Source organism: Falco peregrinus, chromosome 7, assembly GCF_023634155.1.
Source record: "Falco peregrinus isolate bFalPer1 chromosome 7, bFalPer1.pri, whole genome shotgun sequence".
NCBI classification, from domain to species: domain Eukaryota; kingdom Metazoa; phylum Chordata; class Aves; order Falconiformes; family Falconidae; genus Falco; species Falco peregrinus.
Genome location: NC_073727.1, coordinates 81,030,957 through 81,054,961, shown reverse-complemented (window position 1 = coordinate 81,054,961; position 24,005 = coordinate 81,030,957). Strand labels below are relative to the sequence as shown.

Below are 24,005 nucleotides of genomic sequence, written 5' to 3'. Positions count from 1 at the left end.
ACTTGTGAGTTTGTTTATGTCTCTTTCTTTTGTGTTCTAGACAACAGTTCCTGGGATAAGAAATAATGTGATACTACAACCACTGCAATCAGATACACCATATAAAATTACTGTTGTGGCTGTGTATGAAGATGGAGATGGTGGACAACTGACCGGAAATGGCAGAACTGGTAATTAGTTTTAATATTGATTATTTTGTAAATTTAAGACACATACTCCTTAAGCACTCCATCATTGTTAAGGTTTCATTATGTTAATTATGTCTTTGACATGATTATTACACAACAGAATTACAATGTAAATTTCTAGACATTGAAAAGCAGTCACTAGTCTAATTAGAATGTTTTTCTTTCTTTTTAGTTGGCCTGCTTCCTCCTCAAAATATGTATATAACTGATGAATGGTATACACGATTCAGAGTTTCCTGGGATCCTTCACCATCCCCTGTTCTTGGCTATAAAATTGTATACAAACCTGTGGGTAAGAAAACCTGTTCATTCTGAGTATTCCACTTTCAGAACAGTGAGTGGCTAAAGGGAGATCAGAATACAAGTCATATGTATCATTAAATGTTTGTGTTAAAGGATTTATTTATTACCTTTGTTTACTGATTTTGATGGAAACTTAAGTCTTATTATCAGTATTTTATAAGAAGCACAAATTATCAAACAGTGTTTCATGCATTCAATGACAGACATTGACTGGTATAGTTAAAATTTAATAGGGTGACTAGATGAAGTCCTGGACTAGACTTGGTTTTCCTCTCTTTAATACCTTTTGTTCACCTGAGGATATGAACTGGTGTATGTAAGCTGAGTATTGGACAGGTACTTAGGTACTAATGTCCTTCAGAACCTTTGTTTTATGTGACAGTGAAACAATAGACATAACCTTTCTGGAAGTTAAACACAAATATTGCACAATAGCCTGTAAAGCTATGTGTATGTTCTGTTTGCAACAGTCTAATATGCTGAAATTTAAGAAAGCAGTATGTTTTGGTTTAGGAAAAATGAGATTAACCCTTAATGGCATGTAAAAGACAGCAGAGAGTTTTATAGCTCACCTAATGATGAATATCTCTCTCTTTGTAATTCCTTAATGCTTCCTTTCAATTCAAGGTTCAAATGAGCCCATGGAGGTTTTTGTGGGAGAAGTGACTTCCTACACCTTGCATAATCTGTCTCCCAGTACTACTTACGATGTGAATGTTTATGCCCAGTATGATTCTGGAATGAGCATACCTTTGACAGATCAAGGCACTACATGTAAGTCAAAATAATTTTGTTGTAGTCATGTAGTACATATACTGATCTGAGATAATGTTGATTAAGAGAGGATTTTTAAGCCTGGCTGTTAGAAAATCTGAATATCCTCTCATGGAGAATACTTATGATCTGGCCATCATGTGGATCTTAAGAACAATAAGCTTGGGAACAGTAATGGAAGTATAGTTTACGTATTGATTTGATGATATAAATTTTTCTAGTCAGCTTCCCAAAATTTTATTCAGCTATAGTGGGAGTCAATCTTTACCTGTTTTCAGGGTACTATAGAATCTAACCATGCTAAACAGGTCTAGGCTTTTCGCTACTCTGCTTTTATCTCACAGGAATGTCCAGTGATTGAAATTTCAGCTTTTCATGAGGATGAGATTTTGTTGATGGCCTCAGCTAAGAAACTTCTAAATATTTCTTCAGTTAAGATGAATCAAGAATCCCGAGTTTTGTTGACTCACTACATTCTTTTCATATTGCCATATATGTCAGATTCCACTTTTTGAAAGTTTCTTATTTTATAAAGAGCTCAACTTACTTCATGTGAAAATTCATAAAATGGGCTGTTACCCAGTAGGGGAAGGGTATCAGACTATGGACCTTTGTAAATAACTAGGCTAGGATCTCTAGGGCATAACAGAAGAGTAAGAAATTTAACTAGAACTGTGCTTTTCTTCTGTGAGTATTTTTAAAAATCAAATTCTGGACCAGCACTGCTAATGTAATGGATGATGCACATCAAAGTGTAAATTATATGCTACTTTTCAGTGAACAATTTATCTCTTTCTCTCTTCACAGTATATTTGAATGTCACTGACTTGACAAGTTACAAAGTGGGTTGGGATACTTTCTGTATCCGATGGTCACCTCATCGGTCAGCAACTTCCTACAGACTGAAGCTAAACCCAGCTGATGGTAAGTACATTTTATTTTTTGCATTTTCTGGAGACATAATTGTTTTATTTCAGTGAGAGCACCACTTATTTGGGAAGGTGGCAAGCACCCACTAGAAGCCAGGATACATCTGGTTGAGCTTTAAAGCTCTGAACACAACCTGTTTCTCTAGAGTGGTGAAAAAGCTGCAGAGAGGAAGTGCTGCTTATTGTCAAGTTAACTTTATTTAGTGGGAATCTGCTAGTTACCTGGTTTTCACATGTATGCAGTGGTATTCTCCAGTATACCCCAGGGTGCATAATCACCATATAACCTTGGTCTAGAAAGGCTTTTATGGGAAGGAGTAAGACTGCTGTCCCATCTGCTCCAGCCTTGTTTTAAGAGGTGTCTAATTTGTACACTTATTTGTACACATACTAAAAGGGAAATAGGAGGTTCTAACTTTCTTTCCATTGGGCTTGTTTTGACAGGTTCCAGAGGACAGGAGATCACAGTACGTGGATCAGAAACAAGCCACTGTTTTACTGGCCTCTCACCAGACACAGAATACAATGCAACTGTCTTTGTTCAGACCCCTAACCTTGAGGGACCTCCAGTCTCTATGAGGGAGCGTACAGGTAGGTAATAGATATTGTGAACCTTAAGTTTTGGCTATAGAACTTGTCTTGTTTCAGCTGTAGAACCTGTCTTGCTCCTAAATGTCTTTCAATACCTCTTTTAAGTGACCTTCTTTCCTCTTTCTCTCAGTGTAACGTCAACTGGAATTTATGAGGGAAAGAGAAATTCTTATGCTTTTCCTCAAACCAGTTATTTCCTAGGACTTGGATGAAAAATGGATGCATTATCGGAGTGCAGCATTACTCAATGCATGTAAAAGTGTTACTGCTATAATGATATCATGTACCTTTGCTTTAACAATAGCTAAATCTCATTATTTTGTAACAGAAGAATTTTTTCTTTGCCAATTATACATTGTTTAGGTTAATGAGAAAAGATCATAATCTTTCTGTGTGGTAATATAATACATAATCTGGAGTTTTTCCTTGAATGAAATAATTTATATGGAGTACAAAAAATTATTATATCATTTCAGTAATCAAACCTACAGAGGCACCAACTCCACCACCTACACCTCCTCCACCTCCTACGATCCCTCCGGCTCGGGATGGTATGTTTAGTTGTAGAATTATTCAGTATTTTTGTGTAGTTGCTGCACTGCTTCAGAGTTCAATTCTACTTTTTCACAAATTTAAATAGATTTAAAACTAGCACATCATTTTAGGGAAATGAAGTTTGAGACCAGTTTCCTAATGCCATCCATTTGCTCTTGAGGTTTACTAGACTTCAACATTTCCTGGTGTAGAACAATAAGGTGTATATATTTGGGGAAAAAATTCATGATATCCTATAGCTCTGCAGCAAGTCTGTGAGTCTGTCTGCCCTCAGAAGACAGTTTTTGTTTTATGGTAGCTTCTCAGAAAAAAAAAAAGTAATTTAAAACATTCGTATTTGTTTCTTGAGCTCTTCGTCATTTATGGAAATTTTCTTGATAATTTTTAATAAATGTTTTTGTGTTGAGCATTAGCCATCTGCCAGGTTGACTGCATGATAATAGAAGTTTGCTGAATATTTGTCATTCTTGAATTTTCAAATTTTGAAGCAATGTTCTGTATTTCAGCGTGATATGATTTATATGTTTTAAGTGTACCTTCTTGTTCTTTCAGTATGCAGAGGTGCCAAAGCAGACATAGTATTCTTGACTGATGCTTCCTGGAGTATTGGTGATGATAACTTCAACAAAGTAGTGAAATTTGTTTTTAATACAGTAGGAGCCTTTGACTTAATTAATCCTGCTGGAATCCAGGTAGGTTTGTATTTCCATTGGGTACATTTTGGAGGGAAACTGAAGGTGAAGTTGAATTGCTAAAGTTGCATCTGATTTTTCCTTTCTTTCAGAATACTGTCATTTGTTTGTATTAGATTTTTGTAAAACTCATGTGTGCACATGTATAATTATTCGTGAAATATATTGATCATTTTTTAAGTACAAAGGGAATCCAGTCTATCCTGAGAGGTTACTATTTTGAAAGACAGAAGTTGTAGTGTGTGGGAATCCTCCAGACAGAGAAACTGGGGTGGTGTATGGTCAATGTATGGTTAATTTTATATTTTTGTTTCTTTGTATAGGGCATCAACAACTGGCACACTGCCTAGTTGTTATATGCTAGGTTTTGTCTGTGTCATACCAGAAACCTGTTTTGGGGACAGTCTGATTGTTGAGTGAGGGTTATGCTTTAATTTCTCAGTGCAAGAAAGAAGTCTTGTGCATGTAGAGTCCAGTTGGCTTGCTATTAGCCTTGTCCTGTTGAGCTCCTAGAAACCCACTGCACCAAGTAGGCAGAATCCCTTTGGGAGAGGCACTTGCAGAAGTCTCTTCATCCCATCCTACAGATAACGTGGGTCCACTCCACAGTGGGCATAGTGAAAGTATGAAAAGGTGAAAAGTTAGTTCTCTTAATGAGTTAATGCATCTTTAAAGAGTAAACAGTAACAGCTAATGAGGAATAAACTTTCAGGATTTCTGAGCATATCACAGTTATGTCAAAGACATTTCCTGTCAGGCTTCTTACTGTAAGTCTTGTACCATTACTGGTTTTCTTCTGCTTATGGGAAGCTGGATGAGATCACTGCCTAGTTTCCCATAACCATTTCTCTTTCACTAGATAAAGTGAATGACATGAGATGTAAGAGAGTTTCTTACAAGGTGTTTCTAGACCATAGCAATGACCTGCAGGTGCAATGTATTTTCCTTGATTAAAAGGCTGAAGGTGTTTTTTTTTGGGGTACTTTTTTTCTTTAATATGTGGGAGATTGTGGGAATGATGTTCCCAATTAATTATAAAAATTATTTCCATTGCTCATGAACTGCCTTTCATCTTCCAGGCATATCTTTAGGTCTTTGATTCCCTATGTTTAAAGCTCTAGACATTTTAAAGGAAACGATACCCTTCATACCTTGTCTCAGACAGTCTTTATCCTTCCTAGCTCTAATCTAGGTAGTTTTCCTTTCCATTTGTTTGTTTGTTTGATGTCGCCCCCCTGCCATTGTATATCTGTGTCCCTAGCCTAGAGATAGAGAAGTCCTAATATAGGAGATAGAGACATGTAAAATGCTAATGTTTAGTAAAATATTTAAGTTACATATCTCTTGAGATGCAACAATCTCAGGTTTTGAATTGGATATGAATCATTTTAAAAGGGGAATTTAATTCAACTTTACAGAACACTAAAAGCAGCAAATATAATATACGAAATATATTATTTATATATGAAATATAATATTTAAAGATGATTTTAGAATAAAGTTACTGTGATTATATTCCAGTATTTAAGGCAAGAGAGTACACAATTTTGTATATATCCAACTTTAGAGAAATTCTATTGCTGAATTATTTTGTATTTCCTAAAAAAATGGGAAGAGAATAGATACTGTACATCTGCTCAGAAGCAGAGAATAGGCACTACGTGTACTGCATTATAGTAACAGCAATGATTTAATCATGTATATTTAAGGTCACATCACATTTCATACATGAAAGAGAAAGAGGTGTGTGCACATTGCTATGATGGTATCTGTGTATGTGAATATATATGTGTGCGCATAATTGTAGATACATGAAAAGATTTTGCAATTATTTAACACCTATTAATATACCACAATACATATTTCAATGGAGAGAGCTGGTCTGAATGTGGAGATAGGAGGCTGAACACTGTGATATATTCCATTTCAGGTTTCCTTTGTGCAGTACAGTGATGAGGCAAAATCTGAATTTAAACTGAATACGTTTGATGACAAGGCCCAGGCCCTGGGAGCTCTTCAAAATATTCAGTACAGAGGAGGAAACACAAGGACAGGTAGTTCTTAGCAGTAGTTATATTTCTTATAAGACAAAATATTTTCAGAAACTGGCTCATTATCCTAATATTGCATGGCTGACGAATTAGGATTTTGTGTTCTTCAGTTGTAGCTGTGTGGCTGTTGCCCTTTCAAAGTAAAATAAGGGATTTCTTCCCTTATGGATAATATGGCTGACTCCTTGTTCACTGTGTATGTTGCAGGCAAAGCCCTAACATTTATCAAAGAAAAGGTTTTGACTTGGGAAAGTGGCATGAGGCGAGGTGTTCCCAAGGTACTTGTTGTTGTCACAGATGGTCGGTCTCAGGATGAGGTGAGGAAAGCAGCAACGGTCATACAGCACTCCGGTAAGCAATTCGTGGTACCTGGCTGTTTCCTTTTCTTATGTGTTAAGCAATGCAATTGTAAGTGGTGCTTCAATTACCTGGGAATGCTTTACTCATTATTTATGGACTCAGAGATATATTCTGAGTATTTGGGGATAACTAAAAAATGTTTAAGAACTTAGACTCTCTGGGCCAGACTTACTTTTTCTTTCTCTAGTATTCTTTCTGGGGAAGGATGTGGCTTCCCAAGGCTTTCAAGCAATTCCTCATGCATATTGCTTTATAGACATGAATTTTGGTTACTTCTTTCTCTCCTTGCTGTGTGGACCCCAGGGACCGTTGTGAAGTGTGCTCCATTCTAGTGCTTTTGATGTAATGGGCCTGGCTTTTTCATCTTTATGTTTTCCTGGTATAAACTAGTAAATCTCCAGTTAAAGTAGCTGCTTTTGATGGAGCTGGGTCTAAACTGACTCTTTCATTGCCTTTTGACCTGAGAAGTGTCACAGTTCCTCTTCAGATTTGTTGGATGTGACTATAGATGCGAGTCTAACAATCTATTCCTGTCCTTGCACCCAGCAGTTTTGCATTGCAGTGCATGAACGACCTGGAGTCCTGTTCCCTGAGTAAGGAGATGTACTTCCTTATGAAAATCACTGGCTTGTAATCTACAAGTGGTCATCTTCTCTGCCTCTATGATCTGAAGGAATCACCTCTGTCTAGATGGTTTCTAAAGATGTTTGGCTACCCCATTCATAAAAATCTCTACGGTCTCCCTGGATTATCTGCTTCAGTGCTTAACTAGCATAAGAGCTGAAAAGCTTTCTCACATTTCACCTAAGTGCTTCTTCAGGCTAATGAAACTATTGTTTTCTTTTCATTTACCTAGTTAACCAGGAAAGCTGTTGATCACTGTCCGCTGTGATGGGCCTTCATATTTGAAGCCTGTTGTCATTTCCTGTCTCTTCTCATTTCTAGACTAAACAAACCCATTTCCTTCAACCTCCTGTTGATCATGTTTTCCAAACCTCTTATCATTTTTGCTCTCCTCTCTACTTGCTTTGGTTTCTTTGCATCTTAAATGTCATGCTCAAAGCTGGACAGAGTATTTCAGCCAAAGTTTCACCACAGTTGGCTACAGAGGAATAATTAACTTACTTTTGAAAAACTAAAATTTTAAATAAAGTTAGCTTTATCATTTGCAATAAATGTGAATTCTGCTTTCAGCTTCCAACCAGCATTTCCAATATCTGTGCAGTTTCTTGTCAGTTAAATTTTGTGAGAGATTTTCTTCTAGATAGTGCTGAATTTTGCAGTGACTTTTTTTTCCTTCCTTATTTTGCCAAAAAGAGGTCAAATTACAACAGGAAGGCTTAGGTGTGAGAAGAGAAAGTAAGAAATAAGCCAGAGCCAGAATTCTGTAAAAGCTAGAGGATAGCAGGAAACAAAAAACTTGACATAAAAGGCAAGGAGACGCTAATTTAATGATTTGAAAAGGAGTATCACCCTGACAAAGGAGATTATGCTGTTACACCTGGTGATATAACTAAATTCTAGGGTCTGGGTTCTTGTCATTTGACTTAAGCCATCTAACAACTAAATGTCTAGTCTAAGGTTGTCATGTGGGGTCCTTTTATAGTTAGGGAAGAGAGCAACATACAGGATCCACAGACCATGGCTGCTTCAGTCTTGAAGGTAACATTTTAGGGAGGCAAGATGAATTGCATTCTGAATCTGCCCATGTCTGCCTGTTGGTTATGGAGGAAGACTAGACAACTAGTTTAGACTTGTTGCTAACTTGGAAAGTAAAAATTGGTGAGATAAATGCCACCCTGAGAAAGTGAGAGAAACTGAGGAGCATGAAATGCAGGAGATGGCAACAGACAGAGGTCTGGATAACTAACAGTCTGCACAGAGATTTTGAACACAGAACAGATTGAAGATACAGTAGAGTTGAGAAGATTGTACATTTTGTATGAAAGAGTGAAGGGACCATGTAGCCGAGGCTATGTGAGATTGGATAATGTCCAACAAAAATCAATGAAAGAAAAAGGAGAAAGTTTTGAAGGAAACATGCAAAAATCAGTTTAGTCCCTCCTGACCTTTGTTACGGTGAAAGATTATTCAGAATGTATGCTTACAATGAAGGTCAGATCGAAGACTAGCAGAGCCCGAGAAATCGATGATAGAGATGGTTTGTGAAATGTTGACCTGATAAATGGTCATGTATATTTACTACATTTCAAGTAACAAGTGTTATTTTTACAGGCTTCAGTGTCTTTGTGGTTGGCGTGGCTGATGTAGATTACAATGAGCTGGCCAAGATTGCCAGCAAGCCCAGTGAACGTCATGTATTTATTGTTGATGATTTTGATGCCTTTGAAAAGATTCAAGATAACCTTGTCACCTTTGTGTGTGAGACAGCTACCTCAAGTGAGTAGAAGACGTTGTTTTCCTTTTTCCCAGATTAATACATTTGCTTATATACTAGCTACGGTTGTGTGACAGGTTGACCCTGGATGGATGCCAGGTGCCCACCAAAGCCACTCTATCACTCCCCTCCTCAGCTGGGAGAGAAAATATAAAGAAAAGGTCATGGGTCAAGATCAGGGCAGGGAGAGATCATTCACCAGTTACCATCACAGGCAAAACAGACTTGACTTGGGGAAAATTAATTTAATTTATTACCAGTCGTATCAGAGTAGGATAATGAGAAAATAAAAACAAATCTTAAAACACCTTCCCTTCACCCCTCCCCCCCTCCCTTCTTCCCAGGCTCAACTTCACTCTTGATTTTCTCTGCCTCCTCCCCCCCACAGCGCAGGGGGATGGGCAATGGGGGCTGGGGTCAGTCCATCACACGCTGTCTCTGCCGCCCCTTCCCCCTCAGGGGCAGGGTCCTCACACTCTGCCCGGCTCCAGCCTGGGGTCCCTCCCATGGGAGACAGTCCTCCATGAACCGCTCCAGTGTGAGTCCTTCCCATGGGCTGCAGCTCTTCACGAACTGCTCCAGCCTGAGCTCCCTCCCACAGGGTCACAAGCCCTGCCAGCAAACCTGCTCCAGCCTGGGCTCCTCTCTGCAGGGGCCACAGGTCCTGCCAGGACCCTGCTCCAGCACAGGCTTCCCTCGGGTCACAGCCCCCTTCGGGATCCACCTGCTCCGGTGTGGGGTCCTGCACGGGCTGCAGGTGGCTACCTGCTCCACCATGGACCTCCACGGGCTGCAGGTGGCTACCTGCTCCACCATGGACCTCCACGGGCTGCAGGTGGATACCTGCTCCACCATGGACCTCCACGGGCTGCAGGTGGATACCTGCTCCACCATGGACCTCCACGGGCTGCAGGTGGATACCTGCTCCACCATGGACCTCCACGGGCTGCAGGGCACAGCCTGCTCCACCATGGACCTCCACGGGCTGCAGGGCACAGCCTGCCTCACCATGGGCCTCACCACGGGCCTCACCACGGGCTGCAGGGGAACCTGCTCCAGCGCCTGGAGCAGCTGCTCCCCCTCCTTCTGCACTGGGCTGGGGGTCTGCAGAGCTGCTGCTCTCACGTGTTCTCACTCCTCTCTCAGGCTGCAGTTTCTATTGCGTAGGGCTTTCCCCCTGCTTCTTAAATATGCTATCCCAGAGTCACTACCACCATTGCTCATGGGCTTGGCCTTGAACAGTGGCAGGTCCGTCTTGGAGCCAGCTGGCATTGGCTCTGTCGGACATGGGGGAAGCTTCTAGCTGCTTCTCACAGAAGCTACCTCTCTAGCTCTCACACTACCAAAATCTTGCCACTCAAACCCAATACAAGTTGTCATCCCATCTAAGGTCCATCAAAAGAAATGTTCATATATGTAAGTTAGGTTTCATATAACTGGATATAGTTTTAGGAAGCTAGGGTTTTTTTTTTTAATTTTGAAGTAGGTAATATATTTTATGTAATCTTGTTTCACTTTTCAAAAGTACTAGTGTAACAAAAAAGAAAGTAACAGCCAGTGAGAATTACTGCTCTTTAGGAAGTGGAATGACACCCAATGTGAACTGGGGGGCACAACAGGTCTCTTATTTACCAGTGGTCTAGAGGTGCTAAAGAGGTGTAGCTATACTGTATGGTGCTGTTTTAAAATTATCTAAATAAAGTTCAGTTGTTTACTCAACTGAAATCTTTCTATGGCAAAAATGAGAAATTCTCAGGCCTGTCACGTGCAACTGTGTACTCCTTAACTGTCTCATCCACTGGCTCCCGATGAGCCATGTAAATCTGCAATTTTTCCTTGTGAATCTGACAGCTATTATGCAGCCTGATGCATGCCTTAAATATTCATGGAAAAACTGTGTCATTGTGCTCTTTTCTTCTTATGAATTAGACTCTTAAAATATTTGGGGGGTTCATTTGTTATTCCATACCATTTATTACAGTAGAAATATCATACTAAACGTAACGAGTAAAGATGTTAACAGTACATCTACCGCAGAACAGTACACAGTATGACAAATGTAACAAAATCTGGGTGATATTTAATAATAGCACAGACTTTCTGGCAATAAAACTTTCTAAAATATATATAAGTTAATATCCTGTTAGATTTTATGGTTTTGAATTATATCTTGTCTCATGTCTTTTAGCTTGTCCTCTTATTTACTTGGAGGGATACACTTCGCCGGGTAAGTAACTGTCTGGTATTTTGGCATGGGTTCATTTGTGTCTTTTACAGCTCTACAGTGTTTTTATTTTTTTGTTTTCTCTCTGGATTTAAAGGTTTCAAGATGCTGGAATCGTATAACCTAACAGAGAAGCATTTTGCTTCTGTACAAGGGGTATCACTGGAATCAGGCTCTTTCCCAGGCTATGTAGCATATAGACTCCACAAAAATGCCTTTGTCAGCCAGCCAATACGGTAAGTAAACCTGAAAGCCTCATAATTAGGACGAGCAGGTGAGGCAGGATTAACAGAGTTCATAGATGATAGCATTAGTATCTTATGGAAGATGCATTTATTTGGTATTCTTTTTACTGAATTCCAAGAAATATGCTCCAAAGAGCATCTATCATTGTTCTTATAAAATGCTAATCTATTTCTTTTGTCGCAATCTATTCACTATTAATCCAGTTGTTTATTGTTCTCTTTGGACATTATGTTTCTTAACCATTTGAGTTATATATAATCCACAGTTTGTCCTTAGGCAGTTGAAAAACAGCCTCCTTAGTACAATGAGTTCCATGTTGCTGGAGAGAAATGGTTTCAATATGGAGTGTTAAGCACCACTTTTTCAGAGGCATCATTCATACTGCAATAGGGAGCCCATTGACGCCATTGATTTTCTCCTCTACTCGATTTGCCGTATTTGGAAAGTGGAGTTTTCAAGGGTCTGTGGTCTTAAAAGTTTGGTTAGAGAGGGATAATATATGGTCATTTTTGCCAACATTTTTTCACAAAACCCGAAAAGACTTAGTTAGCAGTTAGTTTTACTAAGAGGGGAACAGTACCTCTCTCTTTTTCTTTTTACATTTGTTCTCCCACCTATTTAAGTAAGTTTCAAAAAAAGTCATTCTGAGTCAGAGGGCATGCATAAAGTTAGCCCATTATCCCTGTTAAATTTAAGGAAATTTAATCTTCTCTTCATACCAGTCTTTGAAATCTTCTGCAATCCTGGCAGATCAGGTAAAGATCAGATCACAGGCACAGGAGCTGAGGTGTATGAAGAAATAATTTCTTTTTGCCAGCCTTCACAGCTCTCAACTTTAAAAGTGGAGGACTTCAGGACTCTTTGAGTTCACTGATATGCCATTATATCTATGGGGTAATAAGTCTCTGACAGTCTGGATTTTTACAATCTAGGGAAGTACAGATAATTCCAGTTTTGCAACTCTCTTACATTAAGATAAACCTTGCATTTAACAGGATAAGATGATAAAAAAGACAATAAAAAGACAGATTTTCTATTTATTTCATATTTTTAATAATACATAGTCTGTTGTCTGCTGTAAGAGGTGGAATAGACTTGCCAGAGTATTCTGGGCACTTATTTTTCATGAGAAGCCAGAAAATAAAACTCACTTTAGACTGAGTCAGCAAAGCAATAAAAACATCCTGATCCTGGTGGCATAGTTGTTTCTGTATCTGAAATAAATTTGTATCCAAGTTATAAATAGTGTTTCTCTATCTAATTTAATTTCATTCTTGCTCTGTGCTGTGTTATGTTGTTGACTTAGTGATATGGCTGTTGCAGTGTCCCATATGGGTACTGTATGCATACACATCCTGCAGTACTGTATGGTTGCATAAGCTTTGCCTAAAATACAGAGCAGCTCCTCTCTTCATTTTAAGGTTTCCATGTTTATGTTCATGAGGCCAAATCCCCTTCCCAGTTTCATTAGAATGGTTGAGGAGAAGCAGAAGCTACATAATTTCTTACAGTTCCCTTCCTGAAGTCCCTCCCATCCTCTTCAGAAAATGCTTGAGGCCATTTAATGCACGTGTTTGTTTATTTTTGGCTTTTTTAATATCTAACAGTCTGAACATCACATATCTAAACCTCAGCCACTGATAAATGTGGTGGAGCACAAATACAACACGCGTTGCAGAGAATACATTAAGTATGTCTTTCACTGTATCTGTGCCTGAAGCAATAGTTCAGTGTGTTTTCTGTTGCCTGTCTAAAACAGGACAGATGAAAAAAGAAAAAAAAGCTGTGGTCCTTTTTTCTGTAATTACCATCAAGGAATTTAAAATATATTAGTTCGTACACAATCTTGCCATGAGAATGTATCTCCAAGAGTTTATGATCATATTCTGTCTTCCTTCATAACTATGGCACCTGGACCAAGTGAAGACAGGCTGTGAGTTCATCTTAACAAATCACATAGTCTTTTTCATCAGCAAGTTTTATTTGAGAGAGTAGCTAAAATTCTCAGTTTCATTAAACACTGTGGTTTCTCTGTTACTCTCATGTCTTTTCTTTGTAAAAGAGTAAATTATCAAGATCTTATTTTCCTCATGGGTTTCCATGTGAAAAAATGTCTTCATATTGTCTTCACAGGGAGATTCACCCAGAGGGATTGCCACAGGCGTACACTATCATTCTGCTATTCCGTCTTCTGCCTGAATCCCCCAATGAGCCTTTTGCAATTTGGCAGATTACAGACAGAGATTACAAGCCACAAGTTGGAGTTGTGCTTGATCGTAAGGATGATTATGCTTATTGCACAGAGTTTGTACATTACATTACTTTGCATGCATTCTTCCCAAATATTTGCAAACCAAAAGCATTCCTACATGGTAAAAGGATTATATATTTTTAGTTTTAGGAGTTTTTTACTTTGTACATCAATTATTTTTTCAACTAAAAAGAATTCATCTAAGCTACGTTTCAACTTTGGTATTACCTCTAGAACCAAAGGAAAATACATCTATGTACTTATGGGTCAGTAAGACCATCTATAACCTATGTTTACTCACTTAAGTGGTATACTACATTTTATCTGTAAGTGTATTTTAGGATGATGGTTTCAGTAGTACATATGAAATGAAATATATTTTAATTTATTGCAGCTGCCAGCAAAGTCCTGTCATTCTTTAACAAGGATACAAGGGGAGAAGTTCAAACCGTAACTTTTGATAATGATGAAGTAAAGAAAATCTTTTATGGAAGCTTCCATAAGGTAAAGGATCGAAATTAACAATGTTGCTTTCTGAAGTGCTGTTCTTTGAAACAAAAGACAAGCAAGCAGAAGTAATGGTCAGTTATATCCAGTCTTTGTATAGTACTGTTAGTTGACATAGGGACTTACAGTTGTAGCTCTTCTTTGAACCAATGAAAGAGATTTGTCAAGAATTTGTCAAGATTGTAGAGGGATATATCTGATTCGTGGCATACGAAAGAGGAAGAATAAAAGATAATCTGGAAAAAAACCTGAAGTTGTGGTGAGAAAAGACTGGAGGGAAGTGTAATGATTTTAAATCATTCTGAGAAGAGGAAGATGTAGCCTCAGAAAGTAAGTAGCTATTGACTTATAGATAAAGGCAGGGAACCAATTGTGGGAGGAGAATAGCATATTGAATAAGATTCATATGTTTAAAAAACATAGTACATGGATATATACGAACATATTTTGTATGTATGAATGTGTATTGCTGTATTTTTGGCTTATATTCACTGGGCCTAACATATTCCAAAGTCATGTTAACTGAAGAAGCAACAATAATGAGAGAGAGCTTATAAAAGATCATATGATCGATTTGTGATTCAGAATGAAACTCACGTTTTTTAAATTGTCAAAATGGCTAGTGAAATCCTTACGTGTTACTCCAACAGCCTTAAATTGTGAGAGTTTTGTGCTTGTTTTTCTAATTTTGTGCACTGAATTATGAAAACTTGATCCTGCCAGGCTTCCTTACCTCTAGTTATCAGAAAGTCTTTGACTCAGGCTGTGTGTATGTATGTAACACAATTTAAAAAATATTTTCTTGCTGTGTTAAGTATATATGCTTTGGGCAAGAAAGTGAATTGCATTTGCAACATTTTTGGTCAGCTGAATTGCATATTCTCATGTTTTCGTTTATCTCCCTTCTGTTTAGTTTAGTTTTCTTCTGATGACTAAATATGGCTGGAGTATAACATTTGTTTTCTTTATGATACCCTCTCCTGCATGACTAGTCACTACCAGAATTCCTTTGAGGATACTGATAAGAGGTTGCCTCTGTCAACTTGCTGATACTGGAGGCCATGCTGTCAACCTAGCTGTGCTAGGCTGAAAGCAGGGAGCAATTGTTGGTGCCAGTATTATGTTTTGTGACTTCATCTGTTTAAAACATGGTTGACTACGAAAATCACACAGTTCTATAAAAGCCATTGGTTTCCTCAGAATTTGACAGAGGATAATTTCCCAGACTGCTTCTATGTTATATACAATTATTCTTGTTTTATAATTTATTTAATGGCTAATTATTTTTACATATATAAAGAAACATTTATGTCATTGACTTTGTAACTGATACTTATGCATAGGTTTGGATCCTGCATTAGACAGCCTCTATTTTGTCCTTGGCATTTGGCTTTTTGCCTTTTTTTTTGATAGCTTAGTAGGACAACTGAACTCTAAGGAAATGTATTAATCTACTGGAGTGACAAAACTGTCAGTAAAGGCTAGGGTAGATACTGTTTTGGTGTAAAAGCTGAGTCATCTTATCCCCGTTAAGTACTGTTAAGACACAGAACAGTATGTAGCATGCCTCATTTCAGATATCAGTGTTAGAGCTGAGACTTCCCTTCTTCAGGTCAGTGGTGTGAAGCTCTCTCTACATCCTGTACTGCCAGCAGTTGGTTTTAAGTGTCTGCTGCTAATTTCATTGACATTCAGAGTCACTTATTTCCTTTTAGTTCCTTTAAGTGTGATAGAGCTGAACAGAACTATCTGACAGCATCTACAGTAAAGGTCTGTTCATTTATCAGAGCAAATGGGGAGCAACCTGCAAACCCAGCAATACTAGCAGTTATGTATAACTGTTTATTACTCTTGTTGGTGAAAAAAAATTACTGGGGAAATAAAATTCCAGAATTATGTATTATTTTAATAATTAAATCCATACGAACGGAAAGCAATCCTAAGATGCCAAATGAGGTATGGGAGGAACAGCCAGTTGTAAATTATCTTAAAGCTCTGGAACTACGAATTCTTGCTTATGAGATGATTTCATAAGAAAAAATATATCAGTTATTTAGTGCAGTGTGTTGTTGCCCTTCTTTTTTTTCCTGGAAAGGAAACAGAAGTTCAGATTTTGATAGTATTTAAAGTAACTGGAGTAGCCTTGATTTAAAGAGCTCTATTTGGGATTTTTCACCATGTAACTGAGCTGACTCCTCTGGATTCTCTCCAGGATGATTACTGAGATTGCTATATGACTCAGGTTGTTAATGATAGCATCAGGGGATTCCCCAGCTTATGCGCTAGGAAAGCCTTGTGTATCAGCCATGTTGATTAGCTCCTAATAAAAGATAGCAGTAGTTTCAGCTGGATGAAGGAAGGAAAGTAGGATTAACACATTTCAAAAGGTACTTTTGCAATTTCTCCTACCGTCTGGTTTCAAAGAAATGACGAATCTTTAGAATGCAAGGAGATGTTTTCCAAAATATCAAACATTTTTGTGGCTTTCATTCGATGACTTACTGGCTCATTCAGTGAAGCACAGTTAACTACACCTAACTGTGCAGGGAAATTTACTTTGGCATACTGGAACACTTTGGGTAGCATAGCTATGGTGAAAGCTGTTGAATCTGGCAAGTCCCATAGGAAAAATCCTGACTGCCTGAGACAGTCATTAAATTTATAATTGAATGTTTTGGAGAGACAGACGACTTCTACTTTCTTGTTCCTACCATGCTAGACTTCCTTTTAGATTGCAGTTTTGCAGTAGCTAGCCACAGGAAATTTGATAATGAGTGTATGTCTTTCTGCTGATGTACATATGGGATAACAGTTTGCTTAGCTTGTTGATGTGGTTCATTTAGCAGCAGATCAGAACACCACCAAACTGTATCTTAGAAAGGGTCCAGAGAGGAAAGATTAAAGTACGTTTTCTTAAAACCTCAGTGCCTTCTGGCACTGGAAATTGTCAGAAGTGATGCTTTGTATTGGTGCATTAGAAATTGAAGAGAAAGTTTCTGTTAACATTTTGTTGAAAACAAAATGTAGCAGGACTGAATACGGAGATATTTTATTTTTTTTAAACACTAGATGCCTACTTTTATTAGATTTATTCCTGGGCTATGAGATTCAGGCTGGAATTCAGAGCTGGCATTAAATCATCCGTTAGCTGACTGAGTCAATGACTTGGGGGAGTTCTGCTTATTTTTGGTTGCTGGGATCACTTCTTTGGAAGGAAAGGCGATGCTCAGCAGTCATTGCTGTTTGAACATTTTCACATTGATAGTCCCTTTCAGCATTCTGGTATAGATTCCCCTCTCCAAAGTTCTGTGTGCAACTGAAAATGCAGAAATATAAATTTGCTATGCAGATATCATTTACTTTATTTAAATTGTGACAGATACTTAGCATTCCAGTAAAAGGACTTACATGTTAGGTGTCTTTCGGAATTAGGGAATTACATCTGTGATGAGTTTAAACTGTTTGATGCATTGGTTAATGTGTAACATTCAGTCATATAATCAAATGACTGAGAATACGATGTATAAATGACAATTAATTTAAGTTTTGGCATAGCACTTATTTTATTTTGTGGAAAGTTTGGTATGCAGTACCAAACTATGCTTTGCACACACTCAGTTATCTTTCCATTATTTTTTTATTTGGTCAATGAATGATATTGGGAATGTTAATTAAAAACCCACTTGTATACACAGCACCGAGAACTTGATTGTGATGCCAACTGAATTTCAAATGACAAAAAATGGGGGCAATTTCAAAAGCCTTAATTCCAATTATATAAAGCATAAGCACACAATGTTTAAAGAGTTTTAGATAAGCTATGCTGATGCCTTGGAGACAACTCCACATGGGAAAATATTTAACATGGAAAAAAAGAATGAATTCTCAGGAGATTGTTCAGGCACTTGTTGACTCAGGACATTTAAGGAAATCTTTGTTTCAACTTTATGGCAGTTTTTAAGCAGTCATCAAATAACAATATGTTTTTGAAGGGTTATGTACTGTGATAACAGAAGCTTTAAAACATAAATACATACTTCAAGGATTCTTTGCTGCTGATCTTACTGTGGTGCTATTTCAACAATTACATAGTTGTTATAATGTTTTATATAAATATATGCAGTATGTAAAGTATGTAAAGCCACTGAAATATTTCTGTTGCCTTAAGATGTTCTTCCCTCAGATGCATATCAGATTTACTAAAATGTCACACACGTTTTTCTTTCTTGGAGGCTCATGAATGTCTTCTGTTTTCATAGAAATGTAAGAAATTCAGTTGTGTAACATTAGTCGTATGTACTATAAATTTTTGGAATGGTAACCTTCACTTCAATTTTGTTTGTTCTTCTGTTTAAGGTTTACTGTGTTTTTCCCAAACACTTCATTCTCTTCTCCTGGTAAACATATTCTCCCTCTGTCACAGTCATTCTTTTCTCCCTTCTAAGTTTCTCTTATTTCCAGTAATTAATCTCTTCCTCCTCTTCCCTGTTTCCCCTTATTTTGGCATATGTTTTTGTAGCCAATTTTTTTCTCATGGAAATTTCTCTGTTGCATCTTCCATTATGTTGTCTTTTTCTGGGCAGGCTTCTCTGCTCACTTCCTGTATCTCAATGCAACTAATGCCTCTGGTTGAGTCATCTGTGGAAACTGAACCCTGGATCTTTGGATCTGAAACAATCCAGTCTCTGAACTACAGACAGAGTCTATTAGCCAGTGGGCAGTCACAGACTCATAAACCTCTTGTGTGGTCCCAGCCATCAGAAGAGGACAAGCAGAGCTTATATTCACTTCCTCTCAATAATTCTTTTTGTTTTTTACTTCTATTCCATCTTAAAGCAATTTTCAGGCAAGCTTTTTTAAACAGATCGTTGTAATTCAACTATTACACTAAATAGTACTTCTTAGCTGTGCTTGTGTATTCATCTCACTGACCTTCAACATATTTTAAAGAGGTTACTTATATCATAGAGTTTCCCTGAGTTTGAATTTTTCCACCAGTTGAAAGTAAAGCAGGATTACTAGGAAGAAAATTTAAAATTGTGTTACCTAAACAGCAAAATACTGTTAAAGTATTAAAATAAATATACCTATGTGCCTTTCCTAAATACTATGTTAAACTTTTTTTCAGGTCCATATTGTTGTAACTTCATCAAATGTTAAGATTTACATTGACTGCAGTGAAATACTGGAAAAACCAATTAAGGAGGCTGGGAACATGACAACTGATGGCTATGAAATACTTGGGAAACTTCTAAAAGGTGACCGGAGATCAGCAACTGTAAGCGATAAAGATTAATCCATTCATTAATGCAAGCCCTTGAAATTTTCTGAGTAAAGAGATTAGAGATTAAGGATTACTAAATATTCAGTATTACATCCAAAGCTTTGAAATGCCTGTACTGCAAGACCCAATATACTTAACTAACAAGTTTGGTCTTAATAACTTCTCTTTCTACCAGAACTGCAAGAACAAAAATCCAATACCAGAAAGTTGCAGTTACATAAATTCAAATGAGCATAAACATTTTTCTTCTGAAAGGGAGAACAGTTAGTCATTGGAACCATTTACGGTGGATTTTCAATCATTGGAAACCTTTAAATAAAGATTGTTTTGTTTGCCTAAAACATGTTTTCTAGTGAACAGATTTTACTTCTGGCAAGTGCTATGGGCTGTCTTGTACTGGGTGATCAGGGTAATCTCTGCTAAGTTTATGATCTATAAACCTATAATGTAAAAGTGGCCGCTGCTATGAAGGGCACATCGATTATCTTGGTGGATGAACTATACTTAATACGTAATAAATGCTTTTACCTGGGCTTCATATTAGAAGATTTAAGTTTGCAATCTGACCCATCTATGCAAACCCTAACACCTGAAGAAGATTCTTTGTGCTCACCACCAGATGTTTGGTTTTATGTATCAAACTACAGGATCATAGCTCTTGGGATGAAAAAAAGAGAGGAAACTGCTTTTACCGTACAGTCTACCTAAAGTCTCAGTTTCAGCTTTTCTGCAGAAGATTTCCCTGCTAATGTCAGTGGAAAGTTTCATACATGAATCTGAATTAATATATGATCCAAGGACTGCAGTCTTTAGAAGTGGTCCAAATGTTATTGAGCCAGATTTCATGTTGAAGTGCACAGCACAGGCAATCATCTGATTGTTCATCATAAGTATTATTCATCATATATATATGCATAAGTTCATGAGTATTATTCATTAAGTATTGAAAAATATTTATTCATTCACTTAATTTAGTTACTTTTTGCCCCAGAACAAGAGCAAGCATCAGTGCTTTAAGTTCTTATAGCCTTACACAAGCTTGGTTTTCAATTTTGTATTATTTTAAAATCATGCTTTTGTCAGCGTCAAAAAAAGAAAGTCTGAAAGATGTTAGCTATATTAGAAATAAATAGTTTGATGAGTAATTTTTAATGATAATGCCACTAGATTTCATCTTTAGTATCTTTCAAGAGTCCTCCTTTCTTTTACAGTTAGAAATCCAGAATTTTGACATTGTATGCAGTCCAGTTTGGACTAGCAGAGACAGATGCTGTGATCTTCCTTCTATGGTAAGTATAAATGAACCAGAGGCTATTCAGAAAATCATTACTAATAGCAAATTTAACAATATCATTATTAGCCTGGTATTATACCTCATACTGACAACATACCTAAATCACAGTTGTCAGAGCAGCCAGTGAACAGCAATGCATTTCAGTTTTGTGTCTGAGGTAGAAAAATGTGCTAGAACTGACTGCCTTAGGAATGGTGGAAAAAATGTCATTAATATTTTGTATTTCAGTGATATTTAAGATCATAAGTATTATGAATGGAATAGCTATGTTATTTTTTAATTTAATCTATTCTTAGAATGGCATTCCAAAAGTAACTATTCTTTGTCAGTTCAAGCTGATTGTATAATGGGTATAACTATTAGAACAACAGAAACTGCATATGAATCTGATTTCGCCTGTGCCTCTGTTGTTAGTGTCCTGTATAGCTCGCAGAGAAAATGTGCTAAAAATGTGAAACATTCTCTAGGAACATTTGGAAACGCCTGTTTAGCTGTGAGTTTGACTTGTACTTGCAAACAGGGTAATAGAGCTTTGCTGTTATTGTTTTAGAAAAGTATGCTGCCACCAAGTACTTTTCTTTAAAAGGACAGTAACAGTTGTGATTAAATTTTCAGAGAGATGAAGCAAAATGCCCAGCTCTTCCAAATGCTTGTACCTGTACTCAAGACAGCGTGGGACCTCCAGGGCCCCCTGGACCAGCCGTAAGAAACTATTCACCATAGACAGATTTTCCGATTTTTAAAATAATGGAAGTAGTTTTGTGTTGATCTGTGGTTTTGTGAAGCAAAGGTCAGTCAGAGAGATAGTTTCTATCAACATGTACCACCGCTACTTGTTTATATAATAATCTGTTTCCCATATTTCCAACGTGATCACTGTGAATAGCTCCTCATTGTATGATAGGTTGAAAGAAACTGGCCCCATCTCAGCTGTCTTGCACTTCATGTACAAGATATTTTTAATGGACTGTGCAAATATTTTCCCTGAATACAGAGTCAGGATTTCACTCCAAGGAAAGATTTTTTTACTCTGTCAGGGAAATAAATTAGTTAGCCTCTTTCTTTATGTGGAGAGATAGTAATCTATGGAATGGATATGCTCTTACCAATTGCTTTCAGTATAAAGGAGTTATACTCAGCCCAGTAGTCCTTCTACTTTGGAGCTATCAAAAATGCACGAGAAATATGAAGCCCAGTTAAGTTGCCTGGCAGTCTACTGGAGAGGTGTCCAGAGATTTTGATTAATATAAATTGAAGAAGTTTGCATCTGCAGAGAAAAAATTTACAATAATTTCTCATGGGTTGAGTTAGCAAGGTTGAAGCTGATGTGGTTTACTTGAGTTTCTGATGCATCTTTTATTCTAGTAATCTTTAGCAGTGTGATCTATACACTTCAAAACTTCGGGCTTTCAGTAAAAGTTTGATAAAAAGGTTTCGTAACGCATACCAGTATGATGTTCCCTTGCTTTCCCTGTATGAAATATGTTTTATTTCCAAATATTAATTTAGGGTGGCCCAGGTGCTAAAGGTCCTAGAGGTGAAAGGGGTTTGACTGGATCGTCTGTAAGTATCTTTCTGGAATGTTTCTATAATGTTGCTACATGCTTACCTGAATGAAAGTGTGTATGCTTAGTTTTATGCTGAGCTAAGAATGGAGATTAAAAATTTACTTAGAAATATTCCTACATGTTGTTTATGTGCAGCCTACCTATTTGAGACTATATATACACAGCCTATGTATATATGTAGCCTCGAAGGCATGGACTGCACGTCAGGAAACTAGAGTACATACATCAGGGTGTTAATACATCCTCTGCAGCATTGTTGTCCTTTCTTCTGTACAGAGGAAACAGTTATAGTTCTAATTAACACTGCCAGAAGGCATGTATTGACCTGAGACTGCCAACATGAATCAGAGAATAGCTTATGAAAGGATATGCCACTTGAATAACTGTTTCCACAGTTGTTCTAAGCATTAAATGTGTCTCCACGCTTCTAACTTAATATATTAACACAAAAGATTTTGCATTACAGATCTAAGAAAGGGTTGTCATTCACAATCTGTTTTAATTTTCTGCTTTAAGGGGCCACCTGGTCCTCGTGGTGAGACAGGTCCTCCTGGCCCTCAAGGTCCCCCAGGTCCACAGGGCCCCAACGGGCTGTCAATCCCAGGTGAACCGGTGAGTGGCCATTCTGAATGCAGGTGGCAATGTGTTTGGAGTCAGAGCTGTCCACGGGGATGGTGGTCTTGGAAAGAGGGTGGCAGCTTTGTCCTAACATTCAGTTTTCCCCGCAATGCAGTAGTATTATGAAGCAAGTCTCTTTCAAGACAATAGCATTTTTTATTCTGAATGTTATGTGTGCTCATGGGATGCCTATGAAGGGACAGAGTCTAAATGTTGTAATTGTGTATATTGTGCTATGTTGATTTTAGTCTTAGATCTTTTCTGTAAGGGTTGCATGCAATATTACTCTGAAGGCTTTCTCACAGTTACATGTCCAACTATTTCCTGAGCTTAAATCAGTAGCTGAAAGTTCAGAGAGGCAATGGGTGCCTATAGCTAGGCATACAAAACAGCTGTCATTCCTAGGGGGCTGTCTTGGCAACAGCATACATATTTTAGTGAGAGGTTACTTCTGATTTCATGTGCATATCTACAAAGCCAGAGTAACTCTATTAACACTGATGAAGCTTCACCAGATTCTGTTTTTCTTTGTTATAGCAGATAACATAGATGACCCTTTATCTAAATTCTGAATGTATTAAGACTGCTTTTGCCATAATCACCCCAAAAGCAGGATTATAATTTTGGTGTTTGCTGTTTAGGATTAGCTTGATTTTTAATAAAGCAGGAGCTTTCTTGTATGAAGTCTTTGATTAAAATATAGTTTATGGAAAAATAATCAGAATTGGTGTCTGATTGCACGCTGTCTCATTTCACATTTGAAACTGGTTACCTTTTAAGTTTATAATGTAATTTGGGAAATGGAAACCAAAATGTTCTTTAAGATAGACATTAGGTAAACCTTCTTTTCTGTTAGGACAAAGTAGAAAGGTTTTGTTGTACAGTGTAGATGCTTTTCATTTTTTTGTTATATACTGGGAAGAGAAACTTCATGAAGATGACCTAGAGGTGCCAAGCAGCAAGAAAGGCCAAACGCATTCCTTTTACATGTGGAATATGATAAATACATTTATTTGTCACATTCCATTTGAAAACCTCTGAAGAATGAAAACACCAGCTTTGGTGGAATTTCTCATTAGTTAACAATAAGTTAGAAAAAAATCATTTTTCATAGCAATTGCAATTCACATTGGCAGGCTATGTTTATAAGTTGTTTGATTATGTGTGTGACA

At 37.5% G+C, this 24,005-nt stretch overlaps 1 protein-coding gene across 1 annotated transcript in view; it reads left to right on the top strand.

The window, feature by feature from the left end:
• The window catches only part of COL12A1 (collagen type XII alpha 1 chain), a 105,992-nt gene that overhangs the window by 62,780 nt on the left and 19,207 nt on the right, over positions 1-24,005 (top strand). Inside the window, 19 exon segments of the mRNA XM_055810280.1 lie at positions 41-170; positions 361-480; positions 1,119-1,265; positions 2,073-2,189; positions 2,639-2,785; positions 3,262-3,336; positions 3,893-4,032; positions 5,963-6,086; positions 6,291-6,434; positions 8,679-8,843; positions 11,030-11,068; positions 11,163-11,301; positions 13,445-13,587; positions 13,957-14,066; positions 19,198-19,347; positions 20,565-20,642; positions 21,263-21,349; positions 22,157-22,210; positions 22,732-22,827. Coding sequence (XP_055666255.1) covers positions 41-170; positions 361-480; positions 1,119-1,265; positions 2,073-2,189; positions 2,639-2,785; positions 3,262-3,336; positions 3,893-4,032; positions 5,963-6,086; positions 6,291-6,434; positions 8,679-8,843; positions 11,030-11,068; positions 11,163-11,301; positions 13,445-13,587; positions 13,957-14,066; positions 19,198-19,347; positions 20,565-20,642; positions 21,263-21,349; positions 22,157-22,210; positions 22,732-22,827 — 2,205 coding nt within the window.